Source organism: Ananas comosus, linkage group 4 (genome assembly GCF_001540865.1).
Source record: "Ananas comosus cultivar F153 linkage group 4, ASM154086v1, whole genome shotgun sequence".
In the NCBI taxonomy this organism is placed as follows: Eukaryota; Viridiplantae; Streptophyta; class Magnoliopsida; order Poales; family Bromeliaceae; genus Ananas; species Ananas comosus.
In genome coordinates, this window is record NC_033624.1 from 13,124,397 (window position 1) to 13,144,783 (window position 20,387).

The 20,387-nt window shown below is 28.8% G+C and overlaps 1 protein-coding gene across 1 annotated transcript; it reads left to right on the top strand.

Moving 5' to 3' along the window:
- On the top strand, positions 12,249–19,822 carry LOC109709518 (protein PIN-LIKES 6-like). The gene is made up of 12 exons (XM_020231784.1): positions 12,249–12,432; positions 12,665–12,874; positions 13,448–13,527; positions 13,731–13,855; positions 14,652–14,773; positions 15,018–15,209; positions 16,631–16,705; positions 17,389–17,489; positions 18,027–18,079; positions 18,403–18,597; positions 19,006–19,145; positions 19,278–19,822. Exons 2-11 carry the CDS (start codon positions 12,689–12,691, stop codon positions 19,125–19,127), a joined length of 1,251 nt encoding a protein of 416 aa, XP_020087373.1. The 5' UTR covers positions 12,249–12,432; positions 12,665–12,688; the 3' UTR covers positions 19,128–19,145; positions 19,278–19,822.

A 20,387-nucleotide genomic window follows, 5' to 3' on the forward strand; every position in this document is an offset into this window, starting at 1 on the left:
AGTCGTGCATTTAATTGGCTATCGAACCATGTTTTGTTTTTGCATCTATTTACTCTCAAAGTATAGTCAATCAAATATGGCCCCAGTGGCATAATCATGCATGCATGAGCCATCAATGTTGACTTTAGCCAAGCACGGCCTTAATCAAATTGATACACTTGTTGCCTCTTGTACAGTTGCATTATTGCAACTATGAATTATAACATATATTATGTAACGTAGTTGGCAGAGAAATTCGGTTATAAGAAGGGTCGAAATAGATACAAATCAAAATTTTAACAAATAAATAAAATTTATTTAATCAAAATTTTTTATGAGGGAATATATTGACTAAATTAATAATTAGTGTAAAAAAATATTACCTTTTTTTTATGTATACTTACTTAATTTTTAATTATTTTATTTTTATTATTTTACTCAAATAACTTTGAAATTTACAAAATCTAATAGTAATTGAATTAATGATCTAATTTCTTAAATTTTGGTAAATACAATTATGACAATTGATGACTATTAGTTAACAGAGCAATTAAATTTTATATAATATTTAATTTAATTAAATAAAAATTATTTAAAATAATCAGAAGTTATGGTAGAAAATAAAAAAAATAAATTCTGAGTTGAGAGAGCACTATATTAACGCTAAGAACTTTTTAAAAGGGAATTTAGTTTATATACTTTTGAGATTAGATGAAAAATATATCCTTTAAATTTTTTATATGTAAGGAACTATCATGCAAATTATGAAAAATCTATAGCTACGCCTCTTATAGTTGGGCTATGAATTTGATGGTTAGTATCTTAGGTCTAAATTTGAAACTAATTAATTATTTCACATTTCTAACTGAAATTATTTTTCAAAAAAAAATTGAATGAGGCAGATAATTTGTTACCTTAATTTCTCTCTCTAAAAAATATATAAAAAAAATGTCTATTTGATTCTAAATTATTTATTCATGTGCATGGTGCGAAAGGCTAGTTGTCACAAGAAAAGTTATATAATTGTGGCCAGAGTTGAGCCTCTTCTCTAAAGCATGCTAGGATATATTTATTTATATATTTTAGAAAAAAAAATAGCATAGTTAAAAGGGGTGGGAAAAAAAAATTATCATAAAATTAGAGTCAAAATTCAAACTAGATATTTTTTAACATTGGATTAAGTGGTGTAGATGCAATTGCATACAATTTTTTTAAAAAAAATGTTTTTGGCTTAAAAAAGATTTACAAATGAATGTCTCGCATGCTACGTACTATTGTCGCTCTTTTAGCACAAATTCTATATAATTTAATATTTTAGCTGAAGAAATTTTTTTTTATTGTCATAATTAGCTTGTAAATTTCCAAAGAAAATAAGAAAAAAGCCCAAACAAGTTGCTTTTAATTTTTATTTTCCTCTGGCAGTAACTATTTTGGATATAATAATTTATAAGAATTGCAAATAATCTAGCATTCTATTCTACGTAATTTTATATAAAAATTTTATTTTAAAAGATAAAAAAAGGACAATAATGTCAAAAGAGTATATCATTATTAATTACGAATAATTATATAAAAAAATTATGGTAGGTAAATCATCTAAAACCCTAACAATTAAGTTTAGGTTAGCTAATACTTTGTTTAGAGCCCCACATAATTAAACCAGAGTCCACTTCAATAATTCTGAATAAAATCTTTTGGTTAATTTTATCAAACACATGATAATTGATTATGACATCAAATGAGTGCTACACCTAATTTTTTTTTTTTTTATTAGATGATTAGATCTGCCACTATACTTAGATCAAAATTTAATCAACAAACAAAAAATTGACGTAGAGAGACATATTAACTATTAAGGTCTCATCTCACATTGACAAAATTGGAAAATATATTTTTTTGGGTCTTAATAATCAATTAATTCCCCTACCCCGGGAAATTAATTTCCATGTTGCTATCACCATTGACATGAAAAGCATGATGTCATGATGTGCTATTACTTTCTTTTTTCCCTTTTAAAAAATAAGATAAGATTAAGGTCCCTGTCACATTGAGTTTACTACAATTTTTGAGTGGTCCATTTACAATTTACTATGACTATTTTTTAAATTTATGGAACATTTTAATTTGGACATTTTACAATAGTGTCATAAGGTAGATATTTTGGGGCCCAACAGTACAATAAAAATGGTCTATAACGATACTTTTAAATATCGGTACAGATCAAAAAAATTACTGCTAGCTAAATTACCTACACTTTTAAAAAGTGTTGCTATATGTGGGGTCGCTAGGTATATAGTGACGGTTAAAGAGTGTCGGTATAAGCCAAAAAGAGTGCTGCTAATTTACTAACACTTATTTAAGTATTTAGCAACTGCCGGAACTCTACCTCGTTGGCTGCGGTGGCGGAGGATGAGGAGAGGGAAGGGCTCTTCGTCTAGGATTTCAGTGGATTGAGTAAGGGGAGAAGGAGAGATGGTAATCGATTTTTTTTTTTTTTCTTTTCTGTTTGTAATCGGGCCGAATGGGCTGGGTGGGATGGATTGAGTAGAGTAGCCTTTTATTTTTAGTTGGATTGGGCTTTTTATTTAGGCATTAGTAGATTTTTTTTTAAGTTTTGGTATAAATTGGACACTTACACAAAAGTGTCCCAAACATGTATCGCTATACCCTAATTCTATTGTAGTGCAATTATTTATTTATCTACATTAAATTACTACTGGTTATAACTTATAATGCACGTGCAATGCACATCACATTTAATTAAATTATATTTATATTTATATTTTAAATTTAAATTTTTATTAGTGTTATGTGTTTTTTTATTATTTGATTTTTTTCCTAAATTTAGTTTTTCTCCAAATAAGTTTTATATATTTTCAATTTAGTTATACTATAAATATTTTTCATACGTATTTTGTAACATATAATTTTTTTTAATTTGGACCGGATTTAAATTTTGAATTAATTCAAATTTTAAATTAATAAATTCAAATTTAAATTTATGAACAAAACTAAAAAATTTAAATTTATTTTGAATCCATAATTTGAATATTAGTAGTTATTGGAGACATAAATCTATTGATCAGCTATCTTTTACACTTAATTTATTTTCAAATTAGTTAATTATTTTCTATTCGAGATAACCTGTTGATAGTCCCAAAATTTAAATTTTAAGTTTATTTCAAATTTTGAATTTACATATAAATTCACAGCAAATATTCTCTTGTTAGCAGAAATTTGGATAAGCATAAATTTTTTCTTTCTGTTTTAGAGATAATAAAGAATTAAATAAATTTTGAATTAAAATATAAATTCATAGTCGATATTTTCCGGTTGGCAAAATTTTGAATATGCATGAATTTTTTTTTTCTGGTTTAATATGTAGTAAAAAAAATCCTAATTTTTTATAGATATTTTGTATCGATCCTGCAAATAACAAACTAGCTTTATTATTATTAGTTTCTTATAATTAAAAGTAATAAAGAGAGAAAGTCTCTTTAAACTATTTTTACGTGAATAAAAACGAAGAGTACCATTGTAAAAAAAAAGAAGTGGACATTAAATTGAATTTACTAATTACATATCTTTAAATCTATAAACTACTATTAAATCTCATAGCCTTCAATCCACGTGGCAGCATTTGGTTAATTTAAGCAATGTGTGGACCCACTTATCATGTTAAACTTATATTTAGCATTTAATTGGAGGCCAGTGGGACCCACCTATTACTATTATCTTCTCACTTCATATCTTACATTGAAATTAGTTACTGTCAAAGATTAAAAAAGTTGGAAGATTGGATAACTTAATATATTTGAGAATTTAAAAAGCTGGGATCTATAAATTACTATTAAATCTCATAGCCTTCAATCCACGTGACAGTATTTGGTTAATTTAAGCAATGTGTGGACCCACCTATCATGTTAAACTTATATTTAGTATTTAATTAGAGGCCAGTGGGACCCACCTATTACTATTGTCTTCTCACTTCATATCTTACATTGAAATTAGTTACCGTCCAAGATTAAAAAAGTTGGAAGATTTGGTAACTTAATATATTTAAGAATTTAAAAAGCTGGGAATATGAACAATCATATATCTTAATAGAACAAAATGAAAAGTCATTTTAAAATATGAAAGATTATTTTCGAGTCTGTATAAAGGATTATACTCATACTCATTTTGGATGAAATGATATAGTAAATGCTATTTATTTTATCTCAAGAAAATTGATCGCATCTGCCAATAACGATTAATCATATTTGACTGGTTCTTCTTTAGTTTGAATTTGATACTTTATTTGTTTACTTAGATTTTCTACCGTATAGTTTATTTTAAATTACGTGGAATTCGATTCTTCCAATTTGAGATTTTTTTTTTAATTTCTATATTTTTTAATATTTGTTTTCAATATTTTGGTTACTATGTTATAAATTTTTATGTTTTTTTTATTTACAAATCATATTGTCTCTATTGTATAATAATTTGATTGTGTTGAAAATTTTGATAGATTTGTTTATATTAGGGTTTAGAATTTTTGAAATAATTAATTATTACGCAGCCGAACGTCATACTTAGCGCAATCTAATGGATATGTTAGAATTTGTTTACTAAATATATTTTCTATTATTTCTGATTAAACCTATACGTCACTACCTCTATAATAAAACATCAAAATAAATTTGTCAGTAATAAATGTGATTTGACACCTATCGTAATACTTTATTATTAAAAATTGAAATGTTTTTAAATTTTTTTTTTATGCTTTTCAATATACTTTAAAATTACTAAAACTTTTAAAATAAATGTATTCTACTCTCTACAAAATAACTTACAGAAATATAAAGATTTAAAATTTAGGATTTAAATTTTAAAAAAATATATCTATCCGTCGCATCGCGCGGGTCACTACACTTGTACTTAATTAATAGACTAAAAGTTATAGGTATCGTCCGGTTCTCTTCCGTTCTAAATGCAGTATCTAGAGTTAATATCATTATCCTTTTGCAAATTCATGCATGTGCATTTATAACATGAAAACAATATTATCTCCAAATAAACACTCCAAACAGATGCATAGTCATAATGTAACTTAATCGTACTATGTTGAATATATAGTCCTTAATTGAGTGTTCATGCTAACTCCCTTTACATACGAAACAATCATTTTTCAACTCATCGTATATATTCGAGACTTTTTCGGTAAGCCTATGACGTGGATTTAGATTAAATGAGCGAAAATTACTCAGAACTTCTGCTCTAATATCATGTTACATAATACGAAACAATAATTATTATCTAAAAAGTTAAACTGATCATAGAGACAGGTGTTTAAATATTTTTATATTTAACAGAGATTATTTTATCCTACACATGCTTTATATATATATATATATATATATATATATATACTAGTTGAGTGTACGCGCAAATCCACGTAACAATTATTTTAATTTATTTTAAATCAGTAAAAATTTATAAATCATATTTATTCAAAAATTTAGAATAAAATATTTTATAAATTTATATATTATATTTTATTACAAAAATCTATAATATCAATTTTAAATTTTAATATAAAATAGATTGATAGATTTGATATCCAAAATCAAAAACTTAAATTTAAATTTTAATGTAAAATAGATGGATAGAGCATATTGATATTCTGGCAAAAATTTAAATAAATATGAATTTATTTATATTTTAGAGATAAAAAAATTAAACAAATTTTGAATTAAAATATAGATTTACAATAGACATCTTTCGATTGGCCAAATTTGAATAAGTATATATTTTTTTATTTTAGAGGTAAAGATAAATTAAAAGTTTGTTTTATTATGTTATTTATTTTATGTAAGAAAAGAGGAATCAAAATTTTTTTTTCCCTAAAAATAGGTCTGCCGACATATCAAAATTTGAAATACGTGTTAGATAATATAGATATTATATTACAGTTAGAGATAAAAAAGAATTAAATAAAAATTCATAGTAGATATTCTCAGATTGGTAAAAATTTAGATAAGCATAAATAAATACGTGCGAGATAGTATAGATATTGTATTACAGTTAGAGATAAAAAAGAATTAAATAAAAATTCATAGTAGATATTCTCAGATTGGCAAAAATTTGGATAAGCATAAATTTTTTTTCTGTTGTAGAAATAAAGAGAAAATAAAAGTTTGTTTAATTCTATTACTTATTTTACGTAAGGAAAGAGGAATCGATTTTTTTTCCCGCTAAAAAATGGGTCTGTCAACAGACCGAAATTTGAAATACGTGCTTATATATATACTAGTAAAATGTACGTGCAAATGCACGTAATAATTATTAGAAAAAGTTATAATTTTTTTAAATTATTTTTTAATTTTAGGCCATATTTTATATGATTGCCAAATATGTATCTAAAAAATTTAAAATAATAAATCACGCTATTAAGAAAGATATGCTTTAAATGATAAATAATTAACAATAAGCTTTTAATGCAAAAATTATTTGAGAAAATAGAAAAATAATAATCTGTTAGGAAATAAAATTGTTGAAATAAAGTAGAAAAATAAAATCCGTTATCTTAAAAAGAAATATATTTTGAAATTAAATAGATAATATCTAAAAAAGATATTTTAAAATAAATAGAAAATATCTTTCATAAGATTTTCACACACCGTAATCTGTTTATAGAAAACTTACTTTTAAATTAAATAAAAAAATTTATATTTTGGAGTTTTCACATCTTAATCTGTTATACGAGAACTTACGTACTCATTATGTTTTATTTCTATTTTTATTCTTATATTTAAATTTTTTCGTACGGAAAGAGAAAAATAGGCCGCTAATTTTTCCGCCGAAAGAATGAGTCTATCGACAGACCCAAATTTAAGTATACGTGCTTTATATATAGTATAGACTAGTAAAATGTACGTGCAAATGCACGTAATAATTATTAGAAGAAGTTATAATTTTTTAAAAATATTTTTTTAATTTTTAGGCCATATTTTATATGATTGCCAAATATGTATCAAAAAATTAAAATAATAAATCACACTATTAAGAAAGATATGCTTAAATGATAAATAATTAACAATAATCTCTAATGCAAAAATTACTTTTGAAATTAAATAGAAATAAAAATCCGTTAGAAATATTTTTTAAATTAAATAGAAAAATAAAATCCGTTATCTTTAAAAAGAAAATATATTTTGAAATTAAATAGATAATATCTTAAAAAGATATTTTAAAATAAAATAGAAAATATCTTTTATAGATTTTCACACTCGTAATCTGTTATAGAAAACTTACTTTTGAAATTAAATAAGAAAATTTATTTTTTAGAATTTTCACATTAGTAATATGTTATAAAGAACTTTGCGTTTCTATTTCTATTTTTATTCTTATGTTTAAAATTTTTTGTACTGAAAGAAAAAATGGACGCTAATTTTTCCGCCGAAAAATGAGTCTGTTGACAGACCCAAATTTGAATATACGTGCTTTTATATATAGTATAGACTAGTAAAAATGTACGTTGCAAATGCACGTAATAATTATTAGAAGAAGTTATAATTTTTTAAATATTTTTTTAATTTTAGGCCATATTTATTATGATTGCAAATATGTATCTAAAAATTTAAAATATAAATCACGACTGTTAAGAAAGATATGCTTTAAATGATAATAAATTAACAATAATTTCTAATGCAAAAATTACTTTTGAAATTAAATAAAAAATAAAATCCGTTAGGAAATAATTTTTAAATTAAATAGAAAAATAAAATCCGTTATCTTAAAAAGAAAATATATTTTGAAATTAAATAGATATATCTAAAAAAGATATTTTAAAATAAAATAGAAAAATCTGTGAGACCCCAGATAGTCCTATATATAAGATATAATAGGGCTAAATTCTTAACCCGCGCTTAAGCATTTTGGTGGGCAAGGCCCAAGAGGTAGAGAGTTAAGCGTGCTAGGACCGGAGTAGTTCTAGGATGGGTGACCCCTGGAAAGTCGGGCGTCACAGATGGTATCAGAGCCAATTACCAGCCGGAAGTGTGAGATGAGTTCAGCTGAGCCATGTCTGAGATGACGGGCTACGAGAACGAGTCTCACATCATTTGGTTGGTGGCAAGGCCCAAGAGGTTAAGAGAGTTAAGCGCTGCTTGACGGAATAGTCCTAGGATGGTGACCCCTGGGAAGTCGGGGCGTCACAATATCTTTTATAAAATTTACTTTTGAAATTAAATAAGAAAATTTATTTTTTAGAATTTTCACATCAGTAATTTGTTATAGAGAACTTTTGCAGTTTCTATTCTATTTTTATTCTTATGTTTAAAATTTTGTACGGAAAGAAAAAAATGGGCGCTAATTTTTTCGCCGAAAAATGAGTTTGTCGACAGACCCAAATTTGAATATACGTGTTTATATATAGTATAGATATAGATATAGTATATATATATATAATATATATATATATATTCTCCTATTCATGTAGGTTTTTTTTTAAAAAAAATCTAATTTCTTTAGTATAAGTAGAGACACTTCTAACATAAATCCCTCCATTTAGTCAATTTAAAAGAACAAGAAAAAGGGAAGCAAAAAAAAAAAAAAAAACTTCTCCATGCCATGCGTGTAGCTTATGAACTAATAAGTTTTTTCTTCTTTTGTGGATGAATTAGTGATCTACAACACGCAATTCACATGTGGCTAAGAAGTAAGAAGAGCCCACTCTATGCATGTGAGAATAGGACAAATCTGTGGACCAATTGGAGGCCATGCATTAATTATACTGCTGTAGCACCCTGGAAAGCAATTACAATAATGCAGTTTGTGACTTTGAAGCATTCAACTAATCACACCTTCAAAAAGAAGTTGAAAGATCTTTCTTGTAGTAGTTAATTTTGCATGCATGCTTATTATTGGTTGGGAACAAGCCAATCCCTAAAGTGATGGTATTTTGATGTTGACTAATAAATTTAAGCTAAAAATTACAGTAAAAAAAGAAAAAAAAATACTAAGTTGATGCATCAATGACAAATTGATTATTAATTGGCTACAAATCTTATATAGACTATGGAAAAAAAAAATACTGTAACAAAAAGAAATGGTATTATGAGTCATTCGAATGCTGTCGTTATATGATATTAACATATCAGTAAAAATTTAATAATTTATCCCCCTTATTCTACCAAATGATGTGAAAAAAAACTATCCCTCTCTTAACAAATTATTCTAAAATAACCTGTTAAGAGATGAGAACTATTATTCTTCCCTTTCAATGGAATAGCAACTCTTGTCATTTATTCTCCCCTTTAAATAATAATTTATTTACTAAACTATGATAATTAGTATATTATATTCTTAACAAATCAAATTCTTAAATAATTTTTTTATTAATTAGTTTCTAATTATTATAAAACATTACTAATTAATTACTAATTAACTTATTTAATTATCTACTAACTACTTGAATTATTAAATTAATATATATTTAATTAATTACTTGAACAAATAGTTTAGTATTTATATTTATAATCAATCGCTAATCAAATAATAACTAATTTAATATGCTTATTCAAATAATAACTAATATTTATATGCTGATTAAGTAATTAATATTTTAACTTATCAACTTAATTTATTAACTAAATATATAATTAGTTAATTTGGTAACTCATTTAATTTATTTTTAAATAATTAAGTAACTAATAAACATGCTTCTTCACCATTTTATGCAATATTCCTAGTTAATTAATTAACTTGCTATTAAAGTATTATCATCTTATATAATATTCCTAGGTAATTAATTTCTTAACTTGTTAAAATATTATCTTATCAATAATTAACATGATTATTATTTAAATAAAATGTTATTATTTTATAATTATAATTAATCTTATTCCTATTATTCCAATATAACAATCCAAAAGCAATTTTCCTTATCTCTCTGAGCAACACAATTTTTATCCAAACACAAAATTATTCTAATCTCTGTATATCACACAAATAATATCTATCCCATGAATAAATAAGAATAATTTATTTTATCGTATTAATATTTTTTTTTCAGGACCCGAAAATCGTTTTCCTAAAATCAAAATTTGATTCGACAAGTTATGTAATTAATATTTTAACTTATCAACTTAATTTATTAACTAAATATATAATTAATTAATTTGGTAACTCATTTAATTTATTTTTAAATAATTAAGTAACTAATAAACATGCTTCTTCACCATCTTATGCAATATTCCTAGTTATTTAATTAACTTGCTATTAAAATATTATCATCTTATATAATATTCCTAGGTAATTAATTACTTAACTTGTTAAAATATTATCTTATCAATAATTAAGATGCTTATTATTTAAATAAAATATTATTATTTTATAATTATAATTAATCTTATTCCTATTATTCCAATATAACAATCCAAAAGCAATTTTCCTTATCTCTCTGAGCAACACAATTTTTATCCAAACACAAAATTATTCTAATCTCTGTATATCACACAAATAATATCTATCCCATGAATAAATAAGAATAATTTATTTTATCGTATTAATATTTTTTTTTCAGGACCCGAAAATCGTTTTCCTAAAATCAAAATTTGATTCGACAAGTTATGTAATTAATATTTTAACTTATCAACTTAATTTATTAACTAAATATATAATTAATTAATTTGGTAACTCATTTAATTTATTTTTAAATAATTAAGTAACTAATAAACATGCTTCTTCACCATCTTATGCAACATTCCTAGTTATTTAATTAACTTGCTATTAAAATATTATCATCTTATATAATATTCCTAGGTAATTAATTACTTAACTTGTTAAAATATTATCTTATCAATAATTAAGATGCTTATTATTTAAATAAAATATTATTATTTTATAATTATAATTAATCTTATTCTTATTATTCCAATCTAACAATCCAAACGCAATTTTTTCTTATCTCTCTGAGTAATACAATTTTTATCCCAACACAAAATTATTCTAATTTCTGTATATCACATAAATAATATCTATCCCATATTCCCATGATTAAATAAGAATAATTTATTTTATCAAATTTTTTTTTTTTTTCAGGATCCGAAAATCGTTTTCCTAAAAACAAAATTTGATTCGACAAGTTATGCAACTTCATGGAAGAGCACTTTGGAAGCATGAACTTTTCCTCCCAAATTGGACCACTAAAAGCCGGAAAATTCATCTGTACAGGATTTGATTTTTCATATTTTTAAAATTTAAAATTTAAAATTTAAAATAATATTTTGTGATTTGACAATTTTCTGTTCTGATTTGGATGGCAATGAACAGCATGGGCCCATACACCTGGTCCACGCTCCAGGGGTAGAGTCGTAATTTAGAACAACTGTAGGGGCTACTCCTTATCTGGGGCTCTCGTCGTTACTTCTTAACACTGCTCACTTCACGAGCCGGAAAATTTGCTGCATACACCTGGTCCGCCACGTCAGCAGCGGAACGCACCTGCTATCGACCGTCCATTCTATTCCTTCTCTAATCAGCACCGTCGAGTAGCCTTCAGTTTTCTCAAAATTTTTTTTTCTCAAAGTTAAGCGCCTCTACTTTTATACAATTGTAAATATTTATGTAAACTTTGAAATTTTATATTGGTTTAGAAGTTGATTTTTTTTATGACTAATTCTCTAAATTTATATTTTAAAATAATTTATATTAGTCAAATAGTTAAAAAAATAAAAACACAAGCCAATCTTAAACAAGTTTTATTTTGTTAATTTACAATAATTAATATTAACGGGACGGTCAAGGAGCCTTAAGGGCCTATTTGGCTCATCGAAAAAACACGAATATGTTTCTTTTTCTAAAAAATAGTATTTTCAAATAAAATTTTAAATTTTGGCCCCTTTGATTTGAAAGAAAATAAGTATTTTTTTTTTTTCATATTTCATAAAAAACTAATATTTTCTTTTTTCAAAATTTTTAAGATAAAAAATACTAATTTTTTATAAATTTTTGTTAGAGTTATTTTTTCCATCTAAAAAATCAAACACGCTCTGAGATACGCATGCGAACAATATAGATAAGCCTTTTTAATATTAATGCAATTCGGCAAAAAAAATATTATATTTTAATTCAAATAATAATTAAAAAAAAACTGTTTTACCTAGGGAATGCGGTTTTGAGCGGTCTACGGATGACGTGGTAAACAAGGTTCAAGCAATAATCTCCTGCGGGGTGGTGAGCTACAAATACCCACGCAGTTCAAGATTACGCAGTGAACGAGCGCTACTTCGCGAGAAAGAGAGGGAGAGAGAGGCCCCAATTCTCGGTATCTGTTGAGAGAGAAACGCAGAAGAGGAGAGAGAGAGAGAGACCTCCCTTTTGATCTGAGGAGGGGATCGAAACCACCCTTTTGATCTCCGATTCTCCGAGGATTTTTTTATATTCCTCTCCTTTTTACCTTTCGAAAAGGTGAGATCTAATCATTCACTTTTTCCTTTCTCATTTTCTTAGTTCTTAATTTTTTTTCCCATCGTTTCGTGGGGTTTTGAGCTTGTTGTGATCAATGTAGATTCAAAGAAGAGGATCTATGTTGCTTAGATTAGAATTTTTTTTTTTGGGTAATTAATATCCAAGATTGTGATTTCCCTATATCCAAGATCAAATTATCGAGGGTTATAATGATCTTGTGATGTTGATTTAGGGATCTGAGGTGCATAAAGCCATAATGGAGCGATCTTTGATGGAGATCATTGTGAACGACACGAGTGGAGGTGGAGAATCCATCCTCGCATCAATGAAATTCGCGGTCCTACCGATCGCGAAGGTGTTTACGGTGTGTTTTTTGGGGTTTCTAATGGCCTCCAAGTACGTTAACATTCTCCCCGCGAATGGTCGGAAGCTTCTTAATGGGGTAGGTGAAAAAAAAAAAAAAAAAAACCTCCTATATCTTCGTTGATTAGGTTTGGATGCTTATTGGTTAAAATCAACAGGGTATACAGAGTAGTTGTGGTTAGTATATTTTGTTGCTACTCTATTATTTTTAATTCTTGATTGTGAAAGTTCCATCCTTGTTCAGTAAAACACATCAGCTAATAAGTAGATACTACAGCAGGTCTCAAACAAAGAGGTTGAAAACGATGGAGTAGAGACTCTTTTCTGAAAGATACTCTTTTCTGAAAGATGCAAGATGGAGTAGATTAAGGAGCCCGGAAATTTGAATCAAAATTCAATGATTAAAGACGAAATAGAAGAAATAAATGATTGAGAAAATGAATCAACAGTTGTACATCTTTAGGAATCATCAATAAATTTATAGTACTTCTAATTGGTAAAGTCCAAGGGGTTTAGAATCATCCAGAATGGCAGTTCCTTCCAATTCCATATGTTAATAATTCCAGGCTTGATGAGAATTGTATTCTTTTGTTGTGTTTTGAGAGTCTTTTTTGATGTTTCTAATCTTATTGTAATTGTTCTCATGTGGCAGCTAGTCTTTTCCGTCCTCCTTCCTTGTTTGATATTCTCTCAACTTGGACGAGCAATTACCATCCAAAAGATGATCGAGTGGTAAGCATATGTACCGCCCACCTTTCATCTACTGCTTTGTAGCCAAAAAAGTTACCATATTTTTTCCTTCGTTTTTCTTTTTTTTGGTTCCTTCCCCTTTTTGGTTATTGTGTTACCTCTTTATGTGAATATGGTTTTCCTCACTTAGTTCAAATACTATTCACATTCCCAGAAAAGTAACTTTGCGTATGTTTCATATGCAGGTGGTTTATTCCCTTTAATGTGATTTTGGCAACAATATCAGGTTCATTGGTAGGTCTTCTTGTTGCTTTGATTGTTCGACCTCCATATCCCTACTTCAAGTTTACCATTATACATATTGGAATAGGTACATTTCTTATTATTCTCTCTAAGAGTTTTCTGTTATTTTCCCCGAGTCAATAATATGTTTACTTCATCTCAAATTCCTTTCTTGAAAACTTCATATGCCTGTATGCTTGTCTCCATTGTAGCCAGAGCGTTCTAGTGAATTCCAGTAGTTCTTGTTAATTAACATGTTTATCTTGTCATATAATAATCCCCTTTCAACTGTGTCAAATTCTCTTATGTTTACTTTTGGAACTCGAAATCTAGCAATCTGCTTATTACACATAGTACAGGGCCACCGGTGATCTCGAATTTTTTGTTTTTTTTTTTGTAAATCGTTGTGTACTTCATTATCAATTGAGCAATCCATGTAACTTATCTGTTTGATTATTATTTGACTAATTAGACAATGTCGAACTTCTTTAAAAAAGCATTTAGCGTGGAGGTGGTCAATGGTCAATGCTGATTATTGTTAGCTTTTTGTCTTTTTTAATTTCTTTTTAATTTCTTTTATTTCTGGCTAGTATGCAAACTTATTGATTTCTTAATAAGGTTGGTGCAACACAATACTGTGGATTGTGATTTCTTGTGTTGATGAAAATAAAACCTGTCATGACGTGTTAATCCAGCTATCATGCTATATGCTTGATGTTAGAAACATTATTATCATAGAATTTACTCCTGTGAAGTTATGCACTATAGTGTATTCCCTCCTGTCTAAACTGTCAGAGCTTTGTGGTATATATGTATAATCCCTCTCTTACTAGTAGGTAAATGGATTATGAGTTAGTAACTTGTTTTTGCATTTTTGCATGAAGGAAATATTGGGAATATTCCACTGGTCCTGATTGCAGCTCTTTGTCGAGACAAATCTAACCCATTTGGTGATCCTCACAAGTGTAGCCAGGATGGCAATGCTTACATATCTTTTGGTCAATGGGTAGGTTTTGGTTGCAGGTTTTACAATTTGCGCAGTCATTCATCTCTTAGGTTTAGTTTGGCAAAGTTGTGGCTAAAAGCGCCTTTTTTATACTTTGGAAGGCCCAAAATTCCAAAGTGCTTTTAGTCTTTCCTCTTTTTATGCTATAAAATTGCGGTGGCAGCCACTACCGGAGGAGCATGTTTCCTCATGATAGCTTCTTGAATTACTATAAAGTATTTACCTGTGCCTTTTCATTTTGCAGGTTGGTGCAATTATTTTGTACACATACGTGTTTCAGATGCTTGCTCCTCCGCCAGGTGAAACCTATGGTGGCAGTGAAGAGGAGAAACTTCCAACAAGGGCACCTCTCATCAACACTGCACCTGAACAACAACCTTTGCTAACTAGAGAAGAGCCTGAAACAAGTCCGTTGGGATCTTCAAAGAAAGCGAAGGTAGTAAATGATTTTAACGTGTTTTGTATCATTCTCGTGATACACAGTAATAACCATTTGATTTTTTTTTGCTCGTAAAGATCTACAAAAGATGGGTATCAATTTTCCTCTTTGTGCGTAACTAATTTGCTCCAGATTAGCTATTACAATAAGAGAAAGAATGATTTTAATGGCTGTTGCAGGAAAATCGATCTTTTGATGGTGGACTTGTGATTGAAGATCCTTTAACTATAAAATATAGAGTTGCTATGTGTATGCTTGCTGTTGCCGTGAAATTGTATGCATCATCAATGTTCTGTATCCTCCTGGTTGGATATATAGTATTCATGGAAATTATTATTTATTCTGAGCTGCAAAATGGCTAGAAGTTTTAGTAGTAAGCATGTACTTAGCATATTATTCTGTCGTTATGTTCATTAATTTGCATTTACTTTGGTTGTCTATGTTCTGTAGCATTTTTTCCCCTTATGAAATGCAGGCACTCTTTTCCTTTGAATCATGTTAAGTATTTTACTATTTCCAAGGTTTGTTAGGGGGTTTAACACAGTTATCAGTTTGAATCAAATAGCATTTTACTACCTTGATTTTTGTGGAATCCATAGACCTTTATGGATTCTTGTGTATTATTCTTAGAGAAGTCAAATATGTGTCAACTTCCCTAGATAATCTGTACTTAAACAAGAATATTCTGTTAGCTATTAGACTAACTTTACCTTTATCTTTCTATTACTTAAGATAACTTGTTCTCGTCTAAATGAAGGCATAGCATTTAGTTGCAACTATTAAGGGCTATATGGTGGTTTAGGTCCTGTAATTATCATTGAAGTGCGAAAAACTTGTTCAGAAGGTTATCATTGAAGGTGGGCCTCAAACTCTGAACATCCTTTTGACAAAAAAATTAGCCCAACTAATTTATGGATTTTGGAGTTATTAATAATATTTCAAAATTGACTATATTGTTTTTGCATTTTTCTGCATATGCTAGCATCTAGTTGTTTTCTACAGTGAAGTTGTCAGATTGACAGCATAGATTGCATTATGGGGTAGTATAGAGAATGTGATAGTACCTGCTTTGCTGTCATAACGCCTTCTGTATTACAATCTTGGTTGCAGTGTCTATTGATTTTTTTTTCTTTTTTTTCCAATTTCTATGTTGTAATATTATTTCATCAAAGGACACCTGTTGAATCTTATGCCATGTGAGACATGTCTATATTGGGATATAATTCTATCACTGTGGATGCATATGTTGATAGATAATATTAAATATGCACATTATGTAGTGAATGCACTCTGATACATACATTGAGAAGCTGCGCCACCTATTTGATTATTCATTTCGATTTTTTCTCTCTGAAAGACTTTTTTGGTATGCTATGTTTACCTGACTAATCATGGTTATTTATTTATTTTTTATGCAGCTAATTGGCCAACTACACTACCTTATTGACAAGTTGAAGATAAAACAAATTTTGCAACCTCCTATTGTTGCTTCTGTGAGTAAAATTATCTTTACCTTGAAAGATACGGATGGTTTACTATAGTATTTTGTTTCCCCTCCAAAACATCGACGCTTATCACACTATGTTTGTAGATATGAATTGAATAAACAATTTATTATTAGTATATATTTCACATGACAGTAATAGTATAAAGTCTGATTTTTCAACTGAGAATAATTCACTTAAATAAAAGAATTCATTTTAGGCTTTGTCATTTACCTAATAAAAAGAAAAAAAATCGACAGTTTTTCTCCACTTTCTGGGTTTAAGTTACAACTGTCTCATTATTACAGGGTGATATATTAACATGCAAGGATCAGAATTATATGTAGCATGTTCAAATTGTAAAATGAATGAAGACACAAAATGAGCTCCTTTGAGCATTAGTTCATCTTCATATGAATGGAAACAATTCCTGCATGCTCCTTCTGTTGACAGTGTAGCATAAAGTCATCTAATACATTGTATATAAAATGCTAATTTGTGATATTTTAACCTTTGGATGGGTGCTTATAATTCTCTATCTAAGACTAATGAAGTTGCTCATTTTCATATATTGAACAGCATTGAAGATTATTCCTATTCGCAAAGAACTGCTTGCTTCTATTCCCATAGGATTTGCTCGTTTCCTTTTAACTATGATCATTGCATAATTCTTCTTCTCATCATTCGAACAGATTTTGGCAATTGTAATAGGGACTATACCATCTCTGAAGCACTTGATCCTTACGGATGATGCTCCATTATTCTTCTTCACCGATAGTTGCCTTATACTTGGGTACAATTTTATGCTTTTCCTTGGTTTTCTTGAATTTATGAGCCATCTTTTATCAAATAAAGTACTGTATGACATGGATTGCTGTGCCAAGCATTTAGGGTTTCAAATGGGGCTATTAAAAGAGGAGAAGATAATCCATTCAGATTTTGAATTCCATGCTTAACTGGGCAGGTACAGGTCATGTTTTGGTAGCCCGCAACCTGATATTTGAAGCCCTAAATGTGGATGTCTCCTCCTTCAACGGCATCATTGAAAACCGTAAATGCCGACTGCTGGCAACAAGCAGCACCTGCTTGTTACCAACCAGCATAACACAAAACACACTGGTACACGGCAGTTTGCCCAGTTCCCCAACACAGGGTTGAGAGGCTGGCACACATTGGCACTGCCAGCATGTCTTTCACTGCATAGACTTTTTCTATACATACAGTTGTTGCTCTTTCTTTCTCTCCTCTGTTTCTGAAAGTTGAAAGCTCATAGAATTTCACCAAACTATGTGGTTTAAGAGTCTATATTAATTCGTGCAAATTTTCCCAGGGAAGCTATGATTCCATGTATCTTGCTTGCTTTGGGTGGCAATCTTGTTGATGGTTAGTATTCTTTTGCTTTCTTCTAGTTTATGTGTCTTTCGAATTCATCACTTATATTGTAACTATATTAAAAATGGTTGACATAAATATTAGTCGATCAGCTGGTGTGGACCATGTCCTCTTTTATCTCATACACAAATTACCGGAGGATAATATTTTTAGATATTCCAATTCATGGAACCACTGAGTCATGATTTCGGTGTGATATGTTGTTCGCTATTATATATGATGGCATTCTTCACGCACAGCCTGCGGTTGATTGCAGAACATTTTAATTGTCTCCCTCATTTCTAACTTCGCAAGTGATCTTTATTGTCTTCCAGGACCAGGTGCAGGGAGTAAAAGGCTTGGACTGCGAACCACTGCTGCCATTATATTTGGGCGGTTGGTCTTGGTTCCTCCTGCTGGCTTAGGCATTGTCACTGTGGCTGACAAGCTTGGCTTCATTCCCAAGGGTGACAAGATGTTCAAATTCGTCCTTCTCCTTCAGCACTCTATGCCAACTTCAGTGCTCTCTGGTAAAATGATTAACCTAAACCATATTAATCGGTGATTCTTTTAACGAATTGTGAGGTGCATAGAATGTTGGGTTGAAACATTTTTCCCTACTTCAAGACATAGATTAAGGAACTTTGCAATACAAAACAGTCCAGTATGATAAATGTTGCAATACTATATTTGACGTGGTTTATAATAGTACTCCTTGCTTCAGCTGGACCTTTTTATATTAAATGCCTCAACTGGGAAGTTAACAACAAATAAATTATTACTATATCTCAATATATGGTATGGTTGCATTTCTCTAATATCTAATAAAATTCTTTTTGGATCTTAGTCAAATGTTGTTACCAAAGGCAATATCAATATCAGTTGTTTTTTTTTTTTTTTTTTCCGCCTTACATGTTAACTGCTAAATTTGGTTGCAGGGGCTGTTGCTAGTCTGAGAGGGTGTGGAAAGGAAGCAGCTTCAATTCTATTTTGGGTTCACATTTTTGCTGTGCTTTCTATGTCTGGATGGATTGTTCTTTTTCTGAGAATGCTTTTCTAAAAGCCTTTCTTTATCATGGTAATCCTGCCATTTCCTCCCCTCTGTATCTCACAAACTTGTGAGCATACACTATCGTTGTCTTTTTTCTTTTCTTATTCCTTAGATTAGAATCTTAACGGAAAACTTAACTTATTTTATAATTTGCTACAGGGAAGGATTTTCTCCGAGACAAATGATTCAGAACCGTCGTCCACAGAGACGACATCTGCTGTAATTATTCTCTACTGTTTCCTTTAATATTTTGGCCTCATTTATCTTATGGGTGAATTGGAGATTCAAAGGTTCGGTTGCTATAAATTATACTAGGATCCCATGAAGAGGCAACCTGTCCATTGGAGGATCCAGCTAGAGTCGCGCCTTTGATTGTTTATTGAAAAAGATTAAATAGCAATGACCTTCATTGCTGTTTCGATTTTATGTATTTATGATTCTTTCCTGCTTGTTTGTGTTCCGTATTGGAAATGGTAAAAGGAATAAGCAGCGCAACTTGGCTAGTGCAACTATAGGGACGCTAGTAGTATTTTTTCTAGTCTTGAGTTCAATAAATGCAACAATGTTGTTTTTGTTGCTGTAGTTTTTTTTTTTTTTTTTTTTTTTAGTGTTGTTTGTAGACCTAAATAATTGAGTTTCTGGTCAGATCATTGCATTTGTTGCTTCGTCCGTTTATTTTTAAGCACCATCTTCTTTACAACAAATTATTTCTTTCCTTATCATTTTCACAGATGCTTGATTAGGTATTATTCTGCAAACTACAGTTGTTATGCTTGTTGATGAATTCGATGATGTACAACAAATCTTTCTAATGATAAAAATGTCTTGAACTTTATTGACTTGTAAGCGGGATATAATCACATTTTTTTTTAAGTGGCAGCCGGCATCATAATTTTACAGTAGTATTGGTGAAAAGACTGGAAGCATTTTTTTAAGTTTTTTGAGTCCTTCAAATCATTTATATTGTTGGCGTAAGAGTTGATAAACACTTTTTTAGCTATTTTTGTTCTTTTAAAATATAATAATGATGATTGCTTTAAACCACTCTTAGTATCAAAATTAAGTTTACACAGCAGGGATTTTTGAGAAAGATTCGCTAATGATTATTTTGTGTAAGATTTTAATTAGTTTACGTATTTTATCAATATATATTAATAACCTATTAAAGTAATATGGAGTATAACTTGGTGGTTATTTTGTGTAAAGTCTTAATTAGTTTGCATATATTTCATCAATATATTAATAATTTATTAAAATATTATGAAAAAG